The sequence below is a fragment of the Ursus americanus genome, chromosome 18 (genome assembly GCF_024610735.1).
Source record: "Ursus americanus isolate L20-20 chromosome 18, mUrsAme1.1.p, whole genome shotgun sequence".
Taxonomy (NCBI): domain Eukaryota; kingdom Metazoa; phylum Chordata; class Mammalia; order Carnivora; family Ursidae; genus Ursus; species Ursus americanus.
Genome location: NC_142144.1, coordinates 8,993,613 through 9,012,347, shown reverse-complemented (window position 1 = coordinate 9,012,347; position 18,735 = coordinate 8,993,613). Strand labels below are relative to the sequence as shown.

General features: G+C 48.8%; 1 protein-coding gene across 3 annotated transcripts in view; it reads left to right on the top strand.

The window, feature by feature from the left end:
* MVB12B (multivesicular body subunit 12B) overlaps window positions 1-18,735 on the top strand; it is a 182,552-nt gene that overhangs the window by 4,708 nt on the left and 159,109 nt on the right. For all 3 annotated transcript variants that reach the window (XM_045790926.2, XM_087869368.1, XM_045790927.2), the window contains exon 2: window positions 8,568-8,690. In XM_045790926.2, coding sequence (XP_045646882.2) covers window positions 8,568-8,690 — 123 coding nt within the window. The remainder of the gene's footprint in view (window positions 1-8,567; window positions 8,691-18,735) is intronic.

Here is an 18,735-nt window from a genome sequence, read left to right as displayed (position 1 = left end):
CTTGTTGGCCATGTGTATATCATCGTTGGAGAAATGTCTACTCAAGTCCTTTGCCTGTTTTTTTTTTTTAATCAAGTATTTGTGTTTTGTTGTTGTTAAGTTGTAGGAGTTCTTTATAGATTTGGATTTTAACCCCTTAGAGGATATGTGATTTGGAAATATGTTCTCCCATTCCATAGGTGGTCCATTTCACTCTGTCAGTTGTTTCTTTTGAGGCAAGTTCTACAAGTTCTTTACACCATATGACCCTGTAGAGGAAATATTATTATCTATTATTCCAGTTTTAGGGGGGTGAACACTTGGGCCGCGTTTAGCTAACGTGCCTGTGGTCACACAGCTGTATGCAGTGCGAGAGCTGGGATTCAAGCTCAGGTCCCTCTGACTCCAGAGCAAGCGCCCTGTCCATTCCTCTGCTTTACTTGCCATTCCCCCACTGAGCTAATGACAAGGCCCATGGCAGTCTGCAGGGAAGTGGCATGGGTTCGAGAAGCGTTCAGTTACAGGAGAGGAAATATGAACGAAAGACTTGCGAATCTCTTCTTTCCTTCCTGAAGTTCTGTGTCATTGCTTAGACCTTAGAGATAGCAGAGAAATGCAGACAGGTTTTTAACTGTTTCGTTTATTTGTTTGTTTGTTTAAACATTTCATAAGCTTGTTTCAGAGCCCATCTGCTACCCACAGTTCCCCCGGTGGTCTGCGTTTTTTCACGTCGCTACTGATCGGCGTGTCGTGCCCGTAGTACCTTCACTACTCGGCACCCTCTGTCTTTCCAGGAGGCCGGCTTGAGTGCCCGCTCTTCCCTCCCATCTCCCTGACTCACCAGGCAGAAGGAAGTGTCCCCTCATGTGCAGTCCCTTTCTTTGGGATGTTTCCCCCAGCCTAGGAACTCCACAGGTGGTGGCTGTGTCTTTTTCGTCACCGTACTAGCCAGCACAGTAGCATTTCGCCTGGGCCGTGCCTTATCCAGTGTTGGCCCAAGCCCAAACCGCTTAAATCACAACCTGGGGGTTGGAATGGGAGGTGTAGTTTTCTCTTAACTCCTTAAGGGAGTCTTCTGTGCAACCAGCCTGGAGACCCCCTGACCCCTGCCAGGCCTTCAGCCTGCCCAGACTAAGTCACAATCACTTCTAGAGCTGCTGGGAGTGCTGCAGTCCTGCCTCCCCTCCTCTGGAGCCTGCCTGTCCCTAGAATTGTGGTGTTTGTCCTGGGCTCATGGATGCCCAGCCTGGCGCTGTCATCGGAAGGGGTCCACAGGTCTGTTCTTGCCATTGCCCTTGATGCTTTCTGTGCCCTTCTTAATTCAGTGAAAGAGGGACAGTTTTGAAAGGGTGATGGGAACTTGATTCATCTTTTCTTCCTTCCATCCATCCATCCACCCACCCACTCACCCCATAAGCCATTTATTGAGCACCCATTGTGAGCTAGGCACTGGGTGGACATAACACTTTTGAACAACTACTGTTCTGCTGGGGAAAGTGTGCTATAACCGTCTGTGAGAGGCAAGGCTGTGTGCTTCCGTGAGTGTATACATGCGTGTGTGTGCACGCATGTGTGTGCTAAGACCACGTCCCTGGTGAACAGCAGGGTTCTCAGTGAGAGCAGCTGTGTGACCAGGCAATCAGGAAGGTTTGGGGAGAATGTGAGCTGGATTTTGAATGGTGGGGTGGGTGTCACAGGGGAGGAACTAGGTGCTCTTGGCTGACCTGCTTGGGGAGGGAGATACTGAATGATTCATTCTGAGGGTATTCCCCGTGGATAATTACATTCAGGTTTTTGTTTCTGTTCATTCATTCATCAAACATCTAATGAGTACCTACTGTCTTGTACTCAGAGTTCAGACTGTGGACCAGCTGTCTGACCGTCACCTGGAGCTTGTTAGAAATGCAGCTTCTCGGGCCCCATCCTACACTTATTGAACCAGCGTCTTTGGGAGTAGGTTCAGGAGTCTCTTTTAACAGACTCTCCAGGTGACTCACGCTTGCTAGTGTTTGAGTCCCTGCTCCAGAATGTTGGATTGTCCGTCATCATCATTGCAAACTCTCCCTCACTGCTTACACAACGGCTCTCCGTAAATGTTTGTGGACTGCTCGCTGTGTGCCAGGTCCTGCTAGGTACCGGGAATATGGGAGATGCCTCAGGGCGAGGATGACACGTTCAGCGCAGACATGCGGGTGGCAGCAGCCAGCAGGACACTAGGTGTATGCCTCTGCGTCTCAGGAGAAAAGTCGGGGCGGTGAAGGTGTTTTGGAAGCCTGCAGGTAGAAAAATTAGATGACAAAACATATGAAAAGAAACTCTCAGGACCCCTGTGAAAGTCAGAGAGGAGGGTGGTGGTGATGGGACGTGCCTGGCTAACCTGAAGCCAGGTGTTCTGATGATTTCCGACCTGACAGCCCATTTGCTTGGCATTGAGGTGACATACTGGCATTCTTTACTCTGTAAGTCAGGGTAAGGGTGAGACTTACCTTATGTCACTGAACATCAAGAGAGGGTGTCTCTTGGGTCCTCCTGGGAGGGTTTCCATTTGTAGGGCACCTGCCTTCTGTCGGGGTTCTCCTTCTTCCTTCTCTCCAGGGCACAATATGGCACCAAGACTTGATGGGAGGGGGCAGGGCTCACCCTTGTTTGCAGTGTTTGTGGGCAGGTGGGGGTGGGGTGCACAGTGTACTGGAGATTGGTCCCCACCCCCTGCACCGGGTTCCCTGGCTGTGCTGAGTTGGGCCTGTCAGGGGCAGGGCTTTGGCTACAGCAGGGCTGTAGAAATTGATCCCGGATTTATTTTTGGAGCGCAAATTCTGGGATCTGGCCTTGCACCGTATGAGCTACGGTGACATGAACCCTAGGCCTGTATCACATGATTTGTGGAAAATCTGTTTGGTATACAAATGGTTAATAGAAATCTAAGCATAGGTCAGATAGAATGGGTGCATTTATACACCGGATTCTTTTATTAGAAGTAACAGGCCTTTACTGGGGAAGAGGAAGTGCTCGCCATTGTTAGTTCCCTAGCTGGAAAATTCTTTGCGATCTAGGAGAGCTTAGAAAAATATTTGCTTTAGTTTCCTAATATCTTAGCAGCCTTCCCAGCAGCCTGTGGTCCATTGCCACCTGACCATACTCAACAGTGTTTGTCAGAGTGATTTGGCTTCTGACGGGGAAGGTGGTCCAGACCAAGGGCAGGAGACACCAGGATGCCATTCTGAGGTTCCGCAGTGGACGCCTCAGCCTCTGCACTGTCCTCCATGAGCAGCTCCAGGAGCCGGCTGGCCATTCGCTTGGGTGCTGCATGGACTCGGGCCACAGCCTACCATCTCCTGAGGACGTAGGTCCGTGCCCCTTAGCTGCATGGAGGCGGCCCAATTTGTGTGTTTGTGTGTGTCGTGATGTGTGTTGGTGAAGCGTGGCCATGGCCTCCCCACAGTGGGAATGGGGCCGTGTCCTTCTATACCTGCTAAAGATTTGTGGGCAAAAAGGTGCCAGTAATCACAGGGCAGAAGGGGGCATGGTTCTTGCCAACCACCTCTGCCACAGGACACAGGCAGAGAGCGGCCCAGGATGGGCACAGCAGCAGCTCTCATTGGGGGACAGCCCGTTCTCAGTCTCCACCCAGCTGTTGGTCAGGTTCCCACGGCAAGTGAAATATTTATCCACTCCTCTTCCCCAGCCCCGCAAGCTGGCGGATGTGGGCAGACAGTTTATATCTTTTGTGCCCTTGACTTTGGATTTCAAAGAAGCTGATTCCAAGTTCATCCTTCTGTAGGGACTTAATTAATCCACTGGTTTTGTCATTTCAATTACAGTAGCCCAATTTAACCTGCCCCCCCCCCAATACTTTGAAATTACTCTCCTCAAAAGTCATGTGCGAGTCATGCCTTCAGCCCTTGGTGGGCCGCGCTGGCGCTGCTTCTGAGCCGGCCTTCCTCACCGCGGCAGGGAGGCCGAGCCCGGGTTCCTGCTGTGCCTCCTTTGACAGCAGCGCCCCCTTCCCCCCTGCAGTTGTTGCCCCCCACCCCACCCCGCTGCTGGAAGGGCCTCAGTGGAGAGAGGTCTGAGCTCTGTTAGTTGGGTTTTGATTTCAGTACAGGAGTTGATAAAACGAGATAAACCCCAGGCTCACAGGGCTGGGGAAATTAAACAGAGATGATATCAAAGTTCCCCTGAGTTTTCAACTGTGATACAGTAGCTTAGTTTTCTCCCAGACTGGGGCCAGGAGGCACGCCTTTGATTCTGAAACAATATTCAGCATCAGTTAAGCCCAGCACTGCTGACTTTTAGGGATTAAGCACACTGTTGTAGTAATTCTTTGATCAGCTACAAGGGAGCAGTGTGCTGTCTGTATGAGAGACTTTATAGTTAAAGTTCATTTCTCTGTGAACCTGGGATGACAGCATTGCCAAGGTGCTCAGGGCTGGGCGCTGGGGCCTTCCCCAGGCACTGTTCGCAGCATTGCAGGCAGAAGCAGGAGGCGGGTTTTTCCTACCCAGCCTGGTTGCATAGTATTCATCGGGCATGACATGGAAAAAATCCTCCTGGCCTAGAAAACACCACCCTAATTGATCCTTTGTAGCCCCAGTATGTACATGCAACACACAGACACACCACCCCACAACACATCCGTACATACTCTCCTGCGTGGCGGAGAAATCCTCTCGGGGCAGACACAGGAATAGCAGCCCCCAACGTTGGAAATGATAGAGTGGAGGCTGGCCATGCACCTGGCGTGGAGATTGGGATGGGGATTGGGGCCAGATGACCTATGAGGTTAAATGAGGAGGACCAGCTCAAGGTCAGTGTTGCCACTGCACTCTCCCTGTGCCCAGGAGCAGACGTGACTCCCAGGTGCCATCACCACCTTGATGCCTCACCTGGCATTTCCTGATAACGGACTTAATTTCAGGTTGGTTCAATCTTTTAGCTCTGAGAAATCTCAGCCTCCGTGGTCTTGTCATCTAAAATACTGGTCAACTTTTGGCTCTCCCTGTAGAGACTCCCCTTGCAGCCACAGCTGGATGGTAGAAGTTTCCCTAAATTGCTCCCCCCTCCTCCTGGTGGGCCTCGCGACTTCTAGTTGGTAATGGAGCCCCTGTGTGCTGTCGATTGCGGGCGCACGGTGCTATACATCAACCTATTCCCTCCTGTGCAGTGCTTGGATCTCCCTCATTAGGCCTAAATTTACCTCCGTCCTACACAAACATGGCCTTAGCTCATTTTTATTGTTGTAAATTATTTATGAGGGAAATGTTGAATCTTGAAACTGAGGTGTGAGGAAAATTAATCCCATGTTACTTTTATCTTTCTGTACTTTTCTCCCCCTTGCTTCACTTATTGGGCTATCGCTGGAAAAAGAAGAGCTTTGGCATTTTTAAATATAATTAGTGTTGAAACTGCTTTCTCAGTTGGGTATCAGATGGGATGTTGGTCTCTCTGCACAGTGTCACGGAAAGCCGATCCACGTGGGAGGGAGGACTGGAAGCCCTGTTCAGGTGGGCCAGCTGCCAGTTGCAGGGCGGCTGACAACTCTGGGCCTCAGTTTTGTCTTCTCTAAAATAGGGGTAATAAGACCCAGCCCCCTTCCAGGTTTGGTGTGATCATCAGTCACGAGGGAGCCCGAGAAAGCGTTTTGAGAATTGCAGAGTGCTGTACAACCGCAGCCGAGACGTGTGAGTGTTTTGTGTGCGGTCAGGGTTTGGAGATCGACGTGGGTCTGCGTCTGCTGCGGAGCTGCTGAGGATGAAACCAGGGGCTGCGGCAAGTAGGCCTTGGTATTTTATGGTTTGGACCAGCATTGCCTCTCGCCAGACAGGTTAATGTTGGTCTTCAAGAGCCCGCTCCCCCTCTCCCCTCCCCGGCCGAGCTGCGCTGCACGCTTGCATTAATGGCCTCTTCTCCCCGCTCCGAGGCCTGGCCTGTGACCCTGGGCGGCTGAGTACTCGGCGGTGCCATCCCTTCTGGCTCGAGGCTCCACACAGCCCGGGAAACGTGGAGTGCTAGTTAATAAATGGCCTTTTGTTAGGAAGGTCAATTGAAGTGACGGTAGAGACGCTGTTAAAAGTAATTTGCAGTCAGAAAATATGTAATTCAGGGCAAGCTGCTTTGAGTGATTGCCTCTGCCATGGATATCTTGGGCGTTTCTCATTAAAAGCTTCCTTTGCTGGTGGTGGGGCTTCCTCTACCGCCGAGCCGGCCGCGGCCCCGCGCCGCGAGGAGTCATTTGTCTGTATTTCACAAAGGCTGCCTTGATCCCCAGGGTACAGCAACTGCGGGGAAAGGGAAGAAGGAGGCGTGCATCCGAGATGCTCTGTGCTCATGCTCTGCTGTCGCATCCTCCAGTCTGCAGGCTGGGCTGCGACCGCGCACGCATGGGCACAGGCCCCCGACTCCTTTGTCTGCCTCAGCCGGAGGCAGCCCGCAGCCATCTTGGAACCTGCGGCTGGGCTGCCTCCCCGGTGCATTGTGGGAGCGGCGGGGCTCCGGGGGGCGAGTTTCCCCACTGCCCTTGACCGCGGAGCTTCGGGCGGGGAGAGCCGTTGTCACCCGCGCCTCGCGAGGACATCGTGACCCAGGGACGGGAATCTATCAGCAAATAAAATATTTCTTATTTATTCCCATGCTTGCCTCCTCTCTCTCACACACACACATAGTAGAGGCAGTACTATCTTAATAGTAATAATAAAAAAAAAAAAACCTTACCTCGGATGTTCTTTATTAAATTCACAGCATGATATTTTAGCACTGGCAGAATTTGTACATTCTGTTAATGAGTTGTTAATTGCAAAGCGTTTTGGTAACCAACAGCAGGTACCCGTATTTTTCAAACTGCAGCCGTGTTATTTTCATGCTACCAATATTATGGGATTTTCCAAGTGACGATACTTTTTGATTAGTGTTTGCTTTGGACTGGGCTGATGCAGGTATTTAACTCTAAACCTTCTTTATTGGGGGCATGCGTGCCTATTCATTCAATAAATACTTACTTCCTGCCTACTTTGTGCAGGAAGCACCAAGCCCGGTGCTTTATATAAACCTGCCTGGTAAATGAAATTTGAAAATAGAAAATGATGCAGTGGCGTGGCATGGTATCCTGCCCCCTGCCCTGGGCTTCTAGAAGCTCATTTTCAGTAGGATTAAGTAAAGCATAACTTAGTTTGGCTTTTGTCATGAACAGAAGTTGAGAGCGTGGCTGCTGCCAGGCGCTTCCTAGGCTTGATTGGAGGCTTGGCTCGATTTCATTGACGAGTCTGTTTCCGGAGCCTTTTGTGGGCTTCAGGGGACACTGATTACATGGGTGACTTGCATATAGCATTCTGATTGTTCCCATTTAGAAGGCTGCAGTCATTTTTAATAGCCGCTGCCTATTCTGATTCTAGGCTGAGAACTAAGAATATTTCTTCCCCCTGCCTACTTAGGCAGGGTGTTTGGTTTGCTTTAGAAGCAGTAACCAGCTTTGAGGGATCTGGTAGACCTACAGCCGATGGAATTTAATTGCTGCAGAAGGAGGTGGAATTTAACTTGCTCTTTTTCACTGCTTGTCCTTTTAAAAGTACTAAAAGTCATTTACATAAGGTGTTACCTCTTTTATTTGCTTTCTGGTGCACTGCCACGCCAGCTGCCCAGACCCAGTGCTCTCTATATTCTCCTTGTCTCCTCTGGTCACATCAAGAGGCAGTCAGCAGCAGAATAATAATTCCATTTCCCCTCCCTTTCTCCCAAAGTGCCCAGCAAGAATTATGGTCATTGTTAGTGTTTAGCTTTGAGTAAGTGCCCACATGACCTGCGGGATTAAACACAACAAAGGCACCTGCCAGTCCTCCCAGGAATGGCGCCTACCACATTTCTGGCCACTTACACTGGACCTGTGTGCCCCAAATGTGCCAGTCTCATCTGCTTTTTGTTGAGTGCCTACTGTGTGCCAGGGACTCCTCCAGGCCCTTCATTTATGTGACTCCTTTAGATCTCATTTATGCGACTGTCAGTATTGTGACCTCTTACTTGCTCAGTCACCAGCCAGTAAGCCATGCAGCCTGGACTTGAATACCATTCCTTTCGTACATTCCCAGAACACTTTCTTCCATGTGTTTGCAAAGCTCTGCCTACTGAACAGTCCACGCTCGGTTGTGCTAGAGGCTGTGGTTTGGAAGTCTGCACCTCCACAAGGAGATAGTGTAAGGGAGAGAAGTGAGCAGTGGGGTTAAATTCAGCTGTGTCTGCTTTATCCTCACAGAAGCTGCTGGTATCTGTTCGGAAGTCAGGCAGCTTGTTGAGAGAGTTAAGAATGGTTTGCTTCTGGGTTTGAGTCAAAGTTAGCTGTCCGAGCAGGGACAGGGCCTCGTTAACTACATTAGCCCAGTGTTCAGAGCCAACATGAGAAGAACAAGGGTCAGAGATGACTTGAGTTCTTGATCTGAGGAAACGGTCAGGTAAGGTCAGGGCTCCTTTAGCCAGTTCAGTTATATGGAGCGTAGCTCAGGGTATTTGCCCCAAGATTCTGGTTCTGTTTGAGACTTTGTATCGTTCACTTTAAATGGTCAGTTTGAATTTTGTGCTTTCTTTTTCCTTTTTGGAACCAGGACCCATCCACCATGCCTGAAGTCAAAGACCTTTCGGAAGCTTTGCCAGAGACGTCGATGGATCCCATCACGGGAGTGGGGGTGGTGGCTTCTCGGAACCGAGCCCCAACAGGCTATGATGTGGTAAGTCAAGATGCGCTGACTCAACCAATACTCCTCTCCTGTGTTCAAGACCCCCGAACCTTGTGTGTAACTGTGCTCCTTCCCTTGGGGAACTTAAACAGGGAGGGAAGGCGTCACCAGTGCGAAGGTGTGGGGAGTGTCCTGGTTTGGGAGTCAGAGGACCTGACTCCAGCGGCGCTGCTTCCTGACCTTGGCCGAGTCACTTGACCTCTGTGATGGCCATTTTCACCTTCTGTAAAACTAAAGGGTTGGCTCTGTTGATTTCTAAACTCACTTCTAGTTGTGAAATTTCATGAACAGGATCCAGGAGTCTGAAAGGTCCTTGTCGTATGCATCCTTGTCCTGCGGTGTAAGTGTCATTAGTGTACTGCCTTACATTTTTATAGCTCTTTACAGTTTGCAGAGCAGTTTCCTACCTGTGAACTCATTTGGCTTTTGCAGTTCCCTGGAAGGCTAGGAGGGCAAGTGGCTTTATCTCCACTTTGCTGATTACGAGAACCCAAGCTCTGACAGGTGAAGTGACAGAGGCCCAGTCCTTGGGAGTGGGGAATCAGGACCAGACCCCTTCTAAGTCTGCTGCTGTGACTGATCACACCACTACTGTTCAGCAGAGAACTTGCTTTGCTTTCCAGCAGGCGTCTGTGGTGGTGTTCAGTAGTACTGACAGCTGGAATTGGGTTTTTTTGTTCTTTCAATAGATAAATTGCAATTTGGGTTAAGCTTAAAAGGTGCAGAGTAACATTAGGAGGGTTTAGTTAGCAATGACTGTGGTCATATGTCCTGAGATTCTAAGGTGGTCTTATTTTCGCTTTCCTTATTTTGTTTAAGACAGCGTTTTATTCTTGTTTATTGAAAACGTGCACCAAGAATGTATAAGAATAAAAAGAATACGAGGCTCATTAGCCAGCACGGAAAACCTGCCACCATGATTAGATTAGCATTTGATGTCCCTGGGGTGGGAGGGATACACTGCTGGTCCAGAGGAAGCCCTAAGGCATGGTTTCTCAACCTTGACACTTGTGACATTTTGGGCCAGATAATCAGATAATTCTGTGTTGGGGGGCTGTCCTGTGCCATATATCTAGGACTTAGCAGCATCCCTGGCCTCTACCTTCTAGATGCCAGTAGCATTAGCCTCCCCCCCCCCCGCCAAGTTGTGACAACCAAAAATGTGTGTGGACATTGCCAGATGTCCCTAGGTGGAGGGGACAGAGGGACAAAAGCAGCCCCCACTGAGAAGGCTGTAGTAGCCATTGGCTCAGCCAGCGCTGGGTCCTGTGCAGGGAAGGAGAAGCCTGTTAAAATGTTCCACATCACTTTCCCAACTGTTTGAAAGCTTATAAACATTTTAAAAGTGAAAGGACAAGGGAATCTTTTTTGACAAAGATTGGAGTCTTACCTGCTGTCTGACTTCAAAGCACTGTTTGAATGTATAACTTGCCATAAAATAGAATCATTAGATATGGCTTTGTGCCATAAAACTCTTGGGGAAGCTAATAAAACTGTTCCTGATTTGAGAAGCCAAAGTGTCTTTTGATGAATTAGATATGAAGCAGCAAGTCATGAATCAGGGCAGGGGCTCAGTGCTCGCGATCTCTGGGAGGACTGGCTCAGGGGTTGCTCTCCTGGGAGGGCTTATGTGGGGGGCTCACACCCAGGGCATGGGTCTCCACGTCTTCTTGCTGTTCTCCTTTGTTGATCTGTGTCTTTAACATTCTGCTTGTACCTTTGGGGTCATCTTGAAAGCTTGGCTAGTGGGTGGCGGATGGCCTTTGATAGTCTGGTTTTCTGAAAGTCTTGGTAAGTCTGACAGGAGCAGAATCTATCCCTATCATTTTCTCCTAACATCTAGCCCAGGGCAGAAGAGCGCAGTGTCAAATGAGTAAAATTAATAAGCACATTTCATGATTATGCTGTACCACGCATTATAGTGAAAGGTGAGCAGGGCAAGAGGCTCCCGAGGGTCAGCCCGGCAATTACCCAGCCTCCCTCCGCACGCAGAGACGGAGAGTGTCCGAGCTCCCTCTGAAAGCCCTTACAGGGAGAGGGGTGGCAGACGACTCTTTGTACTGACCGCTGGGTTGTTCTCAGATAGGATCTGGTTCCCTAGAGGTCTGACCCTGAGTTCAAGGGGAATGGGCAGGGGGAGGACAGGGGGAAGAAGAGGCACTTCCCATTCCTTTTATCCAGAGTTTCATAGAACTTCAACCTCCAGACCCAAATGTGAGGCGTTTGATGGGGGCGGGAGATGCCTAGACCGAGCTGCTGGGGCTGAGGGAGCCCGCTGTGGACTGTGGAGGCCCCCTCTGCCTGTCCCGTCTGCGGCAGGATAAATCCCTCCCGCGCACAGAGTGTGTTTAGTACTGTGACCACGCAGCCCCGGAAGTTTGGCTTGGACGGACTGCCGACCCCGGGTAGCATGGCCACATGCCTTGCTGCTTGTTTGAAGCCAGAGATGCCACATGTGTGTTTATAAAAATTTAATTTCATAACTTCTCTACAGGTCAGGGGAAGCTTCTTAGGCTAAGGGGCCGGGGATTATTTGCTAAACTTCTCGATTTATTGTGCCTATTTCTGCAGTCCTCTCTGGAATCCCCTGCCCTTTCTGTTCCATTGTCACACTCTCAGACCTTAGAGTGACTGGTGATGATCCTTCCTGTCATCAGAGGGTGGGTGGGTGTCGTGTGTGTCCTTGTGACGTCCCAGCACCCGCGCACTGACTCTGTGTTGTAGATGCCTGGGATTTGCTGAAGGTAGGACCTGCTGTTTTATCATATGTGGATGGTCAGATTTCAACGAATCGTAATGTCCTAGAAGCACTTCATGCTAAAACTCTTCTGTGCAGAATTCATCTTTGACTTCCAGGTCACTCTGGGATACAGCGACATCTGAGGGCATCAGGCTGGCCGTAACTGACGACCAGTGTGGGTCTGTTTCTGTGTGTTTCTGGTGAAATACATCCTAACTTTTACATCCTTTTGCCTTTCAAAACAAGCTCTTACAACTCAGAGACTAGAGCCTCCGCACGGTATTTATGAGATGACTCTCTCCGAAACAGAAATAGCTTCCTTTGATAATATGCTTTTTGGTAACATACTTTCATATGATAATATGCTGTTTGGGCAAAAACTAACAAAACAAAAAGTCAACAACACAGAGAAAGAATAATCAAGTGCTCTAGACTCTTTTAACTTAAATTATTTCTCCAACCTGTTTTGTGGGTAAATACTGTGTGCCACCTAGGAGCCAGGGACATAGTGAGTGAAAACATGCAGTGTCCTGCCTTCACGAAGCTCACAGTCCAGAGGGAGAGGAAGAGAATTAAACGATCACACGAATAAATGTAAAATAAAATTGTGGTAAGTGCTTCGAAGGGAAGTCCTAACAGACTGTTGTTTCTGTCAGATCCCACTTTCCAGACCTTTCCACCTTTCTTGCTAAATTCCAGGTTACGACAGCATGGACTCACTCCAACTTACTTCTAGAAGTCCCTCCCTTTCTTCTCTGCCCTGAGACCTGCCAAGTATCTGTCCTCCAGTGTTTTCTGAGCCTCTCCCAGGGCACTGCCTCAAGCGTGCTCAGGGTTCTTTGGCTCTGGCTCTCTCCCTGGCCACCACACTGCGCCATTTTTGTTGGTGACATCTATGAGGCTGCCCTTGGCTGGGTACAGCTCCCTGCTAACCTGGCAGTGGCTGCTCCTACCTTTCTGGCCTGAGTGGGGATGGACGCTGCTTTCCCTACTGTTCCCCTCTTCTGGGACCTGCCATGGTTTCCCACAGAACAGCTGACACCTGAATCACTTTTCAGGAGACTTTTCTGGAGCTCTGAGGATGAGGGGAATGAGAGAGTAAAACTCAGAGAATATGGGAATGTGCTACGAAGGCCCAGTGTCCTTTGACCCCGTACTCGCCCAGACTCTGCCTTCGTCCCGCCTACCCCAGAATGACTTTAGAGGGGAATCCCAGCCTCGGGGAGAGTAGGAGATTTTTTTCTTTTTCCTCTCTCCAATCTAGGACCTCCTCCATTCTCTTCCAGAGAAATCTCAGCTTGTCCACAGGCGTCTTTATGGCACAGTTACCCCCAAAATGACAGATTATCCCTTAGCTCAGTGACTACTTGCAGATGTCCAAGTGGGAGATTCTCAAGCTTTTGTGGGTCTCAGTCTCCCAGAGGACCCCACACGCCAAATTCCTGCGGCAGCAGGTCTGGGGCGGGGCTTGAGAATTTCGTCCTAACCAGGTCCCAGGTGATGTTGATGCTCCTGGTCCAGGGGCCACACTTTGAGAACCACTGGACTAAATCAAGTCATTCTTAAATAATCTCTACATGTGGCCACCACAGGTCTACCTCAGGGGGGGCTGTGCTAGCTTTTTCTGTTGTTTTCAGCCTCTCCTGATTTAGACTTCAGGAAGTCTCTGGGGATGTGTATGTGTGTATGTCTGTGGGTTTTTAAAGAAATATATTTTAAAAATATAAATGGAATGGTACTATTCATACTCTCCTAGCTTTTAAAATATAACATATTGTGGGCAGAGATAGCTCTATGTCAGTCCGTATAGATACATCTCATCTTTTTAATAACGAATATTGTATTATCTGGCTGTGCCAAAATTTGGCCAAGAATCCCACACTGAAAGACACTTTATTTCCAATTTTTGTTTTAAATACGATAAACAAGGTCCTTGCACATGTATCCTGGCACGATTGTCCTACTAGATCCAAAGAACAATTCCGTAGGTTGAAATTACTGGGTCACGGTATTCACATTTTAATTTGATAAATGTTACCGATTGCCTTCCCGAAAGGTTGTGACATTCTGTCAGTTTCTATTCTCACTAAGGTGAAAGTGAGTAAAATTAATTGGGGGGGGCAGGGAATGAATTGACAGTCTCCCCCTCCCCCAGGCTTTGTGCCCAACTTCGTGTCGTCCTGGGACTTCTCCCAGTCGGCACCCCTCCAGGAGTGAGGACCTAATAATAGTATGCACACTTGTTGCGATGCTAGCCAGCAAGAGGTGTGTCATCCCTGAGAAGTGGAGACCATGTAGGACAAAAATCCAGACTCTCATCTGGCACATGGATTTCAGTGTACCTTCCAGCTTCTTCTCTGGCCTCACTGAACTTCTCGCTTTCTTATATTCAGAATAAGCAGAAACTTTGTACCATGGTACCTCTGAGTCTACTTTTTCCAGAATTCCAGAATTCCTGTATCTCCACCTCCCACTTTTTGGGTAAAATTTTACCTCTCCTTCAAAACCCCATTTGACTAGCTCCGTAGTGAAATTTTTTCCGACATTACTCATTCATTTATTTATTCACGCATGGGTTTCATGAATATTTGTCAGCCAGCTGCTGTTGTGTGAGGCCCTGGGAATCCGAGGTCTGGGAGGGTTGGGTTCCACCAGGTGGAAGGTCGGAGGTGAGGTCAGAGGTGAGGCTGGGAGGGCGGATGAGGCCGGATCACAGCACAAAGGAGTTGGCTGCTATTCTGAGGGTGATGGGGGTGGTCAAAGGACTTCAAGGAGAAGAGATTCTTAGCTATGTGCTAAGAAGTGCTAAGAAGTGACCTAAGAAGGTCACTCGGTGTGGGCAACAGGGAGAATGATTGAAAGATACGGGTACCGGGGCAGGGGTGAGGGTTTGGAGGCTCCGTGCTAGTGCAGGGTGTGAGAGTGGCCTGACCAGTCACCATGGAAACAAAGTACAGGGATCTGAGGGACATGGGCATCCAAATACATATTCTTTCACAGGAAAAACCAGATTGAGTGTTGGGAGGTGGGGGTAGAGGTGAGGAAAGGAAGGGCCCCGATGATGCGGGGATATCTTGCTGGGCAGCCGGGGGTGCCGATGCTTTCTAGTTGAAAGGGGAACGTGCAGAGCCAGGTGGGCGCGGGTGGAGAAGGGCCATTGGCTCAGTTTGGGGCACGCGGAGACGCATGTGTGATGTCCAGGCGGAGTTGTCGAGGGGTCCCAGGGCTGAAGGTCCAGCGAGACCACCGTGTAACTGAGGTGTTCCTGGGAGGTGGTCCCTGGAGTGTCACTGAGTACTGGGTGTGAAGGGGGCCCTAAAGAGGGGACCGGGGCTGAGCATCCAGAGAAGTAGGTGAAAATTCCTAAGAAACTGAAGGAAAATGAGTCTTTCTAGAAGAAGGGGTGGTGGTTAACTTTCACAGTTGCCTAAAGGTGAAGTAAAATGAAGCTGAAAGGTTTCTGTTGCGTGAATGCCAAGGAGGCGGTTATGGACTCGGTAGTGGCCTCGGAAGCAAGACTGGAGTGGACCTGAAGAGCCCGCCTGAAGTGGGAGGGGGCCTCGAAGGACGGGAGAGAGAGGGAAGCGGCAGCTGGAGGGTGACATGAGGTCAGAAGTCTTTCTTCCTTTGTGTAAAGGTGGGAGAGGTTTGAGCACGCTTAGCTGCCGATGGGAAGGAACCAGAGTGACAGAGGGCTGAGGACCTACGGGAGAGAGGGCTATGTGAAGAAGGAGGGCCCATGAGGGCCCGAGGACTTGGCGTCTAGGACGTGCCAGAGAGGAGCCAGGAGGTGATGCTTGTGTGGCCTGTGCTCCCTGCTGGCGCTGTGTGCTGGGGAGCCGGCCGTGGTCGCGGGCCGTGACCGGCGAGTGGGCCTTGAGGGCAGACACGGGCCAGTCAGGCCTTAAGTCTGCACTTGCCCTGTCTCCCTCCTCTCCACATTGTTGCTTATTTCTGAGACTAATTAGACAACAAAACCTTTCTTAAAAACTGTTGGACCTGAATAATTTATATATGCCCTAAATGTATTTGGGATCTTCTAAATAATTAGAAGTTTCAAATGCTTGAACTGTCAAATGTGAGAGGCACTGGGGGGACTCGGGGAGACCAGCTCCCCTCTGGGCCAGTGGGCTGGGTCTAGCAGGCATGCAGAGGGGTACGTTGAAAGTCCTAAGCCTGCAAATGAGGTCCTACGTAACAAAGCAGTGAAAGAAAAGAATGATCTGCTAAATGCTGAAACAGGTTCTAGCAAACTGGGGTTTTTATTCAGCGTTCAAGAAATTCTTAAAAAGTCACATGCAAAGCCTGTGAAGATGGTAACAGTATCTTATTAAAAACATATGGCGGGCCTCACATGGAAAACGTGGGATGTCATCGCACGTCCGGTCTGGTCCCAGCTGTCACGCGCCCCTCTGGACAGCCCAAGTGCTCCTCGTGGCCAGAGGACAGCCAGAGCCCGTGGCCTCGAGGAGCTGCCCTCCCGAAGCTCTGCCTCCACGGAGCAAAAGCAGAAGCACGGGGCAGTGGCTTCCTGCTGGGGCCTCCGGTCTCCTCCCCGCCGCTCCCCTGTCCAGAGCGGAAACCACCACGGGCAGAGACCCACCCCACACACTGGTTTATTTTCAGACCCAGAGATTGTTTTGAGAAAAAGCACCAGGTGTTCCTCCCTTTTGTTTTGTTAGAAAATACATTAAACTGAGAATTACTGAAAACATGGACAGTGTTCTTGTGACCAGCCCTTGGGCCCTTGTTTCCTGCAGCCTGGATTAGCAGACTTGGGGTCGCGCTGGCCTCTCCCCACATGCTTGCCTGTGCCCCGCAGAGCCCCGGCCTCAGACGGCCCAGAGGTGCGCTCTGAGGTTGCATTTCTCAGGAAGAGGGGCCTCCATTGCTCCTTCCAGGCTTCTGTCCCACCAACTCTGCATTTTGGTTCTGACCCAAAGACTTTCTTCTCAGTACTGACTTGCTCCCAGTTGATTAGTTGGAAAGTGGGGAGAACTTGAGAAACAGTGCAGTGTTCTGGTGCCACACTTCCTCTTTACCGCTTAGAAAGACCCTGACAAGCCTCAGTGAGTTGGGTTAATGGAAAAGATGAGGGGCTTGCTTTAATTTTTCTTTTCTTTTTCTCATTTCAACTTTTTATTTGGAGATCGTTGTAGATTCACATGCAGTTGTAAGAAGTAATATGGAAAGATCTTGGGTTTACTCGCGTTCTCCCAGGAGTAACATCTTACGAATTCTAGTACAATGTCACAGTCAGGATATCGACACTGATACAGTCAAGATATAGAACATTGCTGAGCACCAGCGTGGGGCAGGAGGCAGAGGGAATAAGGTGGAAGCATGAGCCGGAGACTTTCTTGTGGTTTCTATGGGAAAGGCAAGGCAGGTCAGGTGAGCAGACTTAGGACTGTCTAGTTGAACTAATTTCAGCAGGCCCTGGGCTATGAAGGATGGTCTCTAGTTGTCAGATACCCTGGCCCTGGGGTGATTTAGGGTAGGGGGACAGTGGAAGGAGCCTGAGAAAAGGAGGTGGGCAGGGATGGAGACTCAGGATTGGTTGGTTTACATATAAACACTGTGCTCATAGGCAGGTTGTTTATCTCTCCAGGAGTAAACCAACCTCCTCCTTAACCACGGACGATCACTAATTTGTTCTCCATTTCTGTAATTTTGTCATTGAGGAATGTTATATAAATGGAATCATACAGCATGTAACCTTTTGGGATTGGCTTTTTTGCTGTTCTTTTTTCAAAAATGCACCATAATTCTCTGGAGATTCATCTGTTGGACTTTTTATTGCTGAGCAGTATTAATTGGTACGGCTGCGCCACAGTTACCTTAACCATTTACCTATTGAAGGACATCCTGGTGGTTCCCAGTTTGGAGCTATTATGAGTAAAGCTGCTGTAAATACTTGTGTGCACGTTTTTGTGTGAGCATGTTTTCATCCCTCTGGGATAAATGTCCAGGAGTGAGGCTGTGGGTCACATGGTAGCTGCATGATTCATTTCTTAAGAAAATGCCAAATTCTTTTCCCGTGTGGCTGTAACATTTTACATTTCCACCGGTAATGTAGAAATGATCCAGTTTCTCTGCATTCTTTCCAGCATTTATAATTGTCACTAGTTTGTTTGTTTGTTTGTTTGTTTGTTTGTTTGTTTGTTTGTTTTAGCCATTCTGATAGCTGTGTAGTGACAAGTTGTTTGGTTTTAATTCGTATTACTCTAGCGGCTAATGACATCGAACGCTTTCCCATGTGTATTTGCCATCTCTGTCTTTGCTGAAATGTCACTTCACCTCTTACTCATTTTCTAATTGGATTGTTTGTTTTTTTACTGTCTTAAGTGTGCTTGTATACTGTAGGTGTGAGTCTTTTGTCGGTTATGTGGTTTGGAAATACTTTCTTCTGGTCTGTACTTGTCTTTTTATTGTAACAAGGTCTCATATGAGCAAAAGTTTTAAATTTTGACTAAGTCCAACTTACCAATTTTTCCATTTTTTGGTGTCAAGCCTAAGAACTCTTCACTTAGCCCTAGATCCTGAAGATTCTTTCCTATTTTTTTTTCTACAGGATTTATAGTTTTACATTTAACATTTAAGTCTGTGAAACGTTTTTGACTTTTGTACAAGGTATGAACTTAGGTCTGAGTTCTCTCTTTTTTCTGCTATGGATGAACAACTGCTCCAGTACCATTTGTCGGAAAGGCAGCCTTTCCTTTTGAATTGCTTTTGAGCCTTTAGAAAAAATCAGTTGGGCATGTTTGTGTGGCTCTCTCCTCTGTTCCATTCTGTGTGTCTAGCCTTCTGCCAATACCACACAGTATTGATTACCAGGGCTCTGTGATCAGTCTTAAAATTGGGTAGAATGATTCTGTCCACTTTATTCTTTTTAAAAATTGTTCCAGCTATTTAAGTCCTTTGTCTTTCCATAGCAATTTTAGAATAATCTTGTCCATATTTATAAAAAATACCCCACCAGAATTGAGATGGGAACTAACATTTCAAAGGGGTTCTGACCCAACTCCAATGTGGGGGGTGGTTCCTCACACCAACAACCAGCAATTCTAGACACCAGCTCTAGATGTACTGTAGCTCAGCAATGCTGACACTGTCTACCTGGAGATAGCATCGGATTCCACAGGGTAAAGGCTCAGTCCCACAAGACTACCCTCTCCCTACTTCAGATGACTGTCACAAAGCTGGACTGTCACCTGTGTTTCTGACCTACCAGTTATAGATCAGAGGTTCCAACTACCCCTTCCTTGGGTTCCATTAATTTGCTAGAGTGGCTCA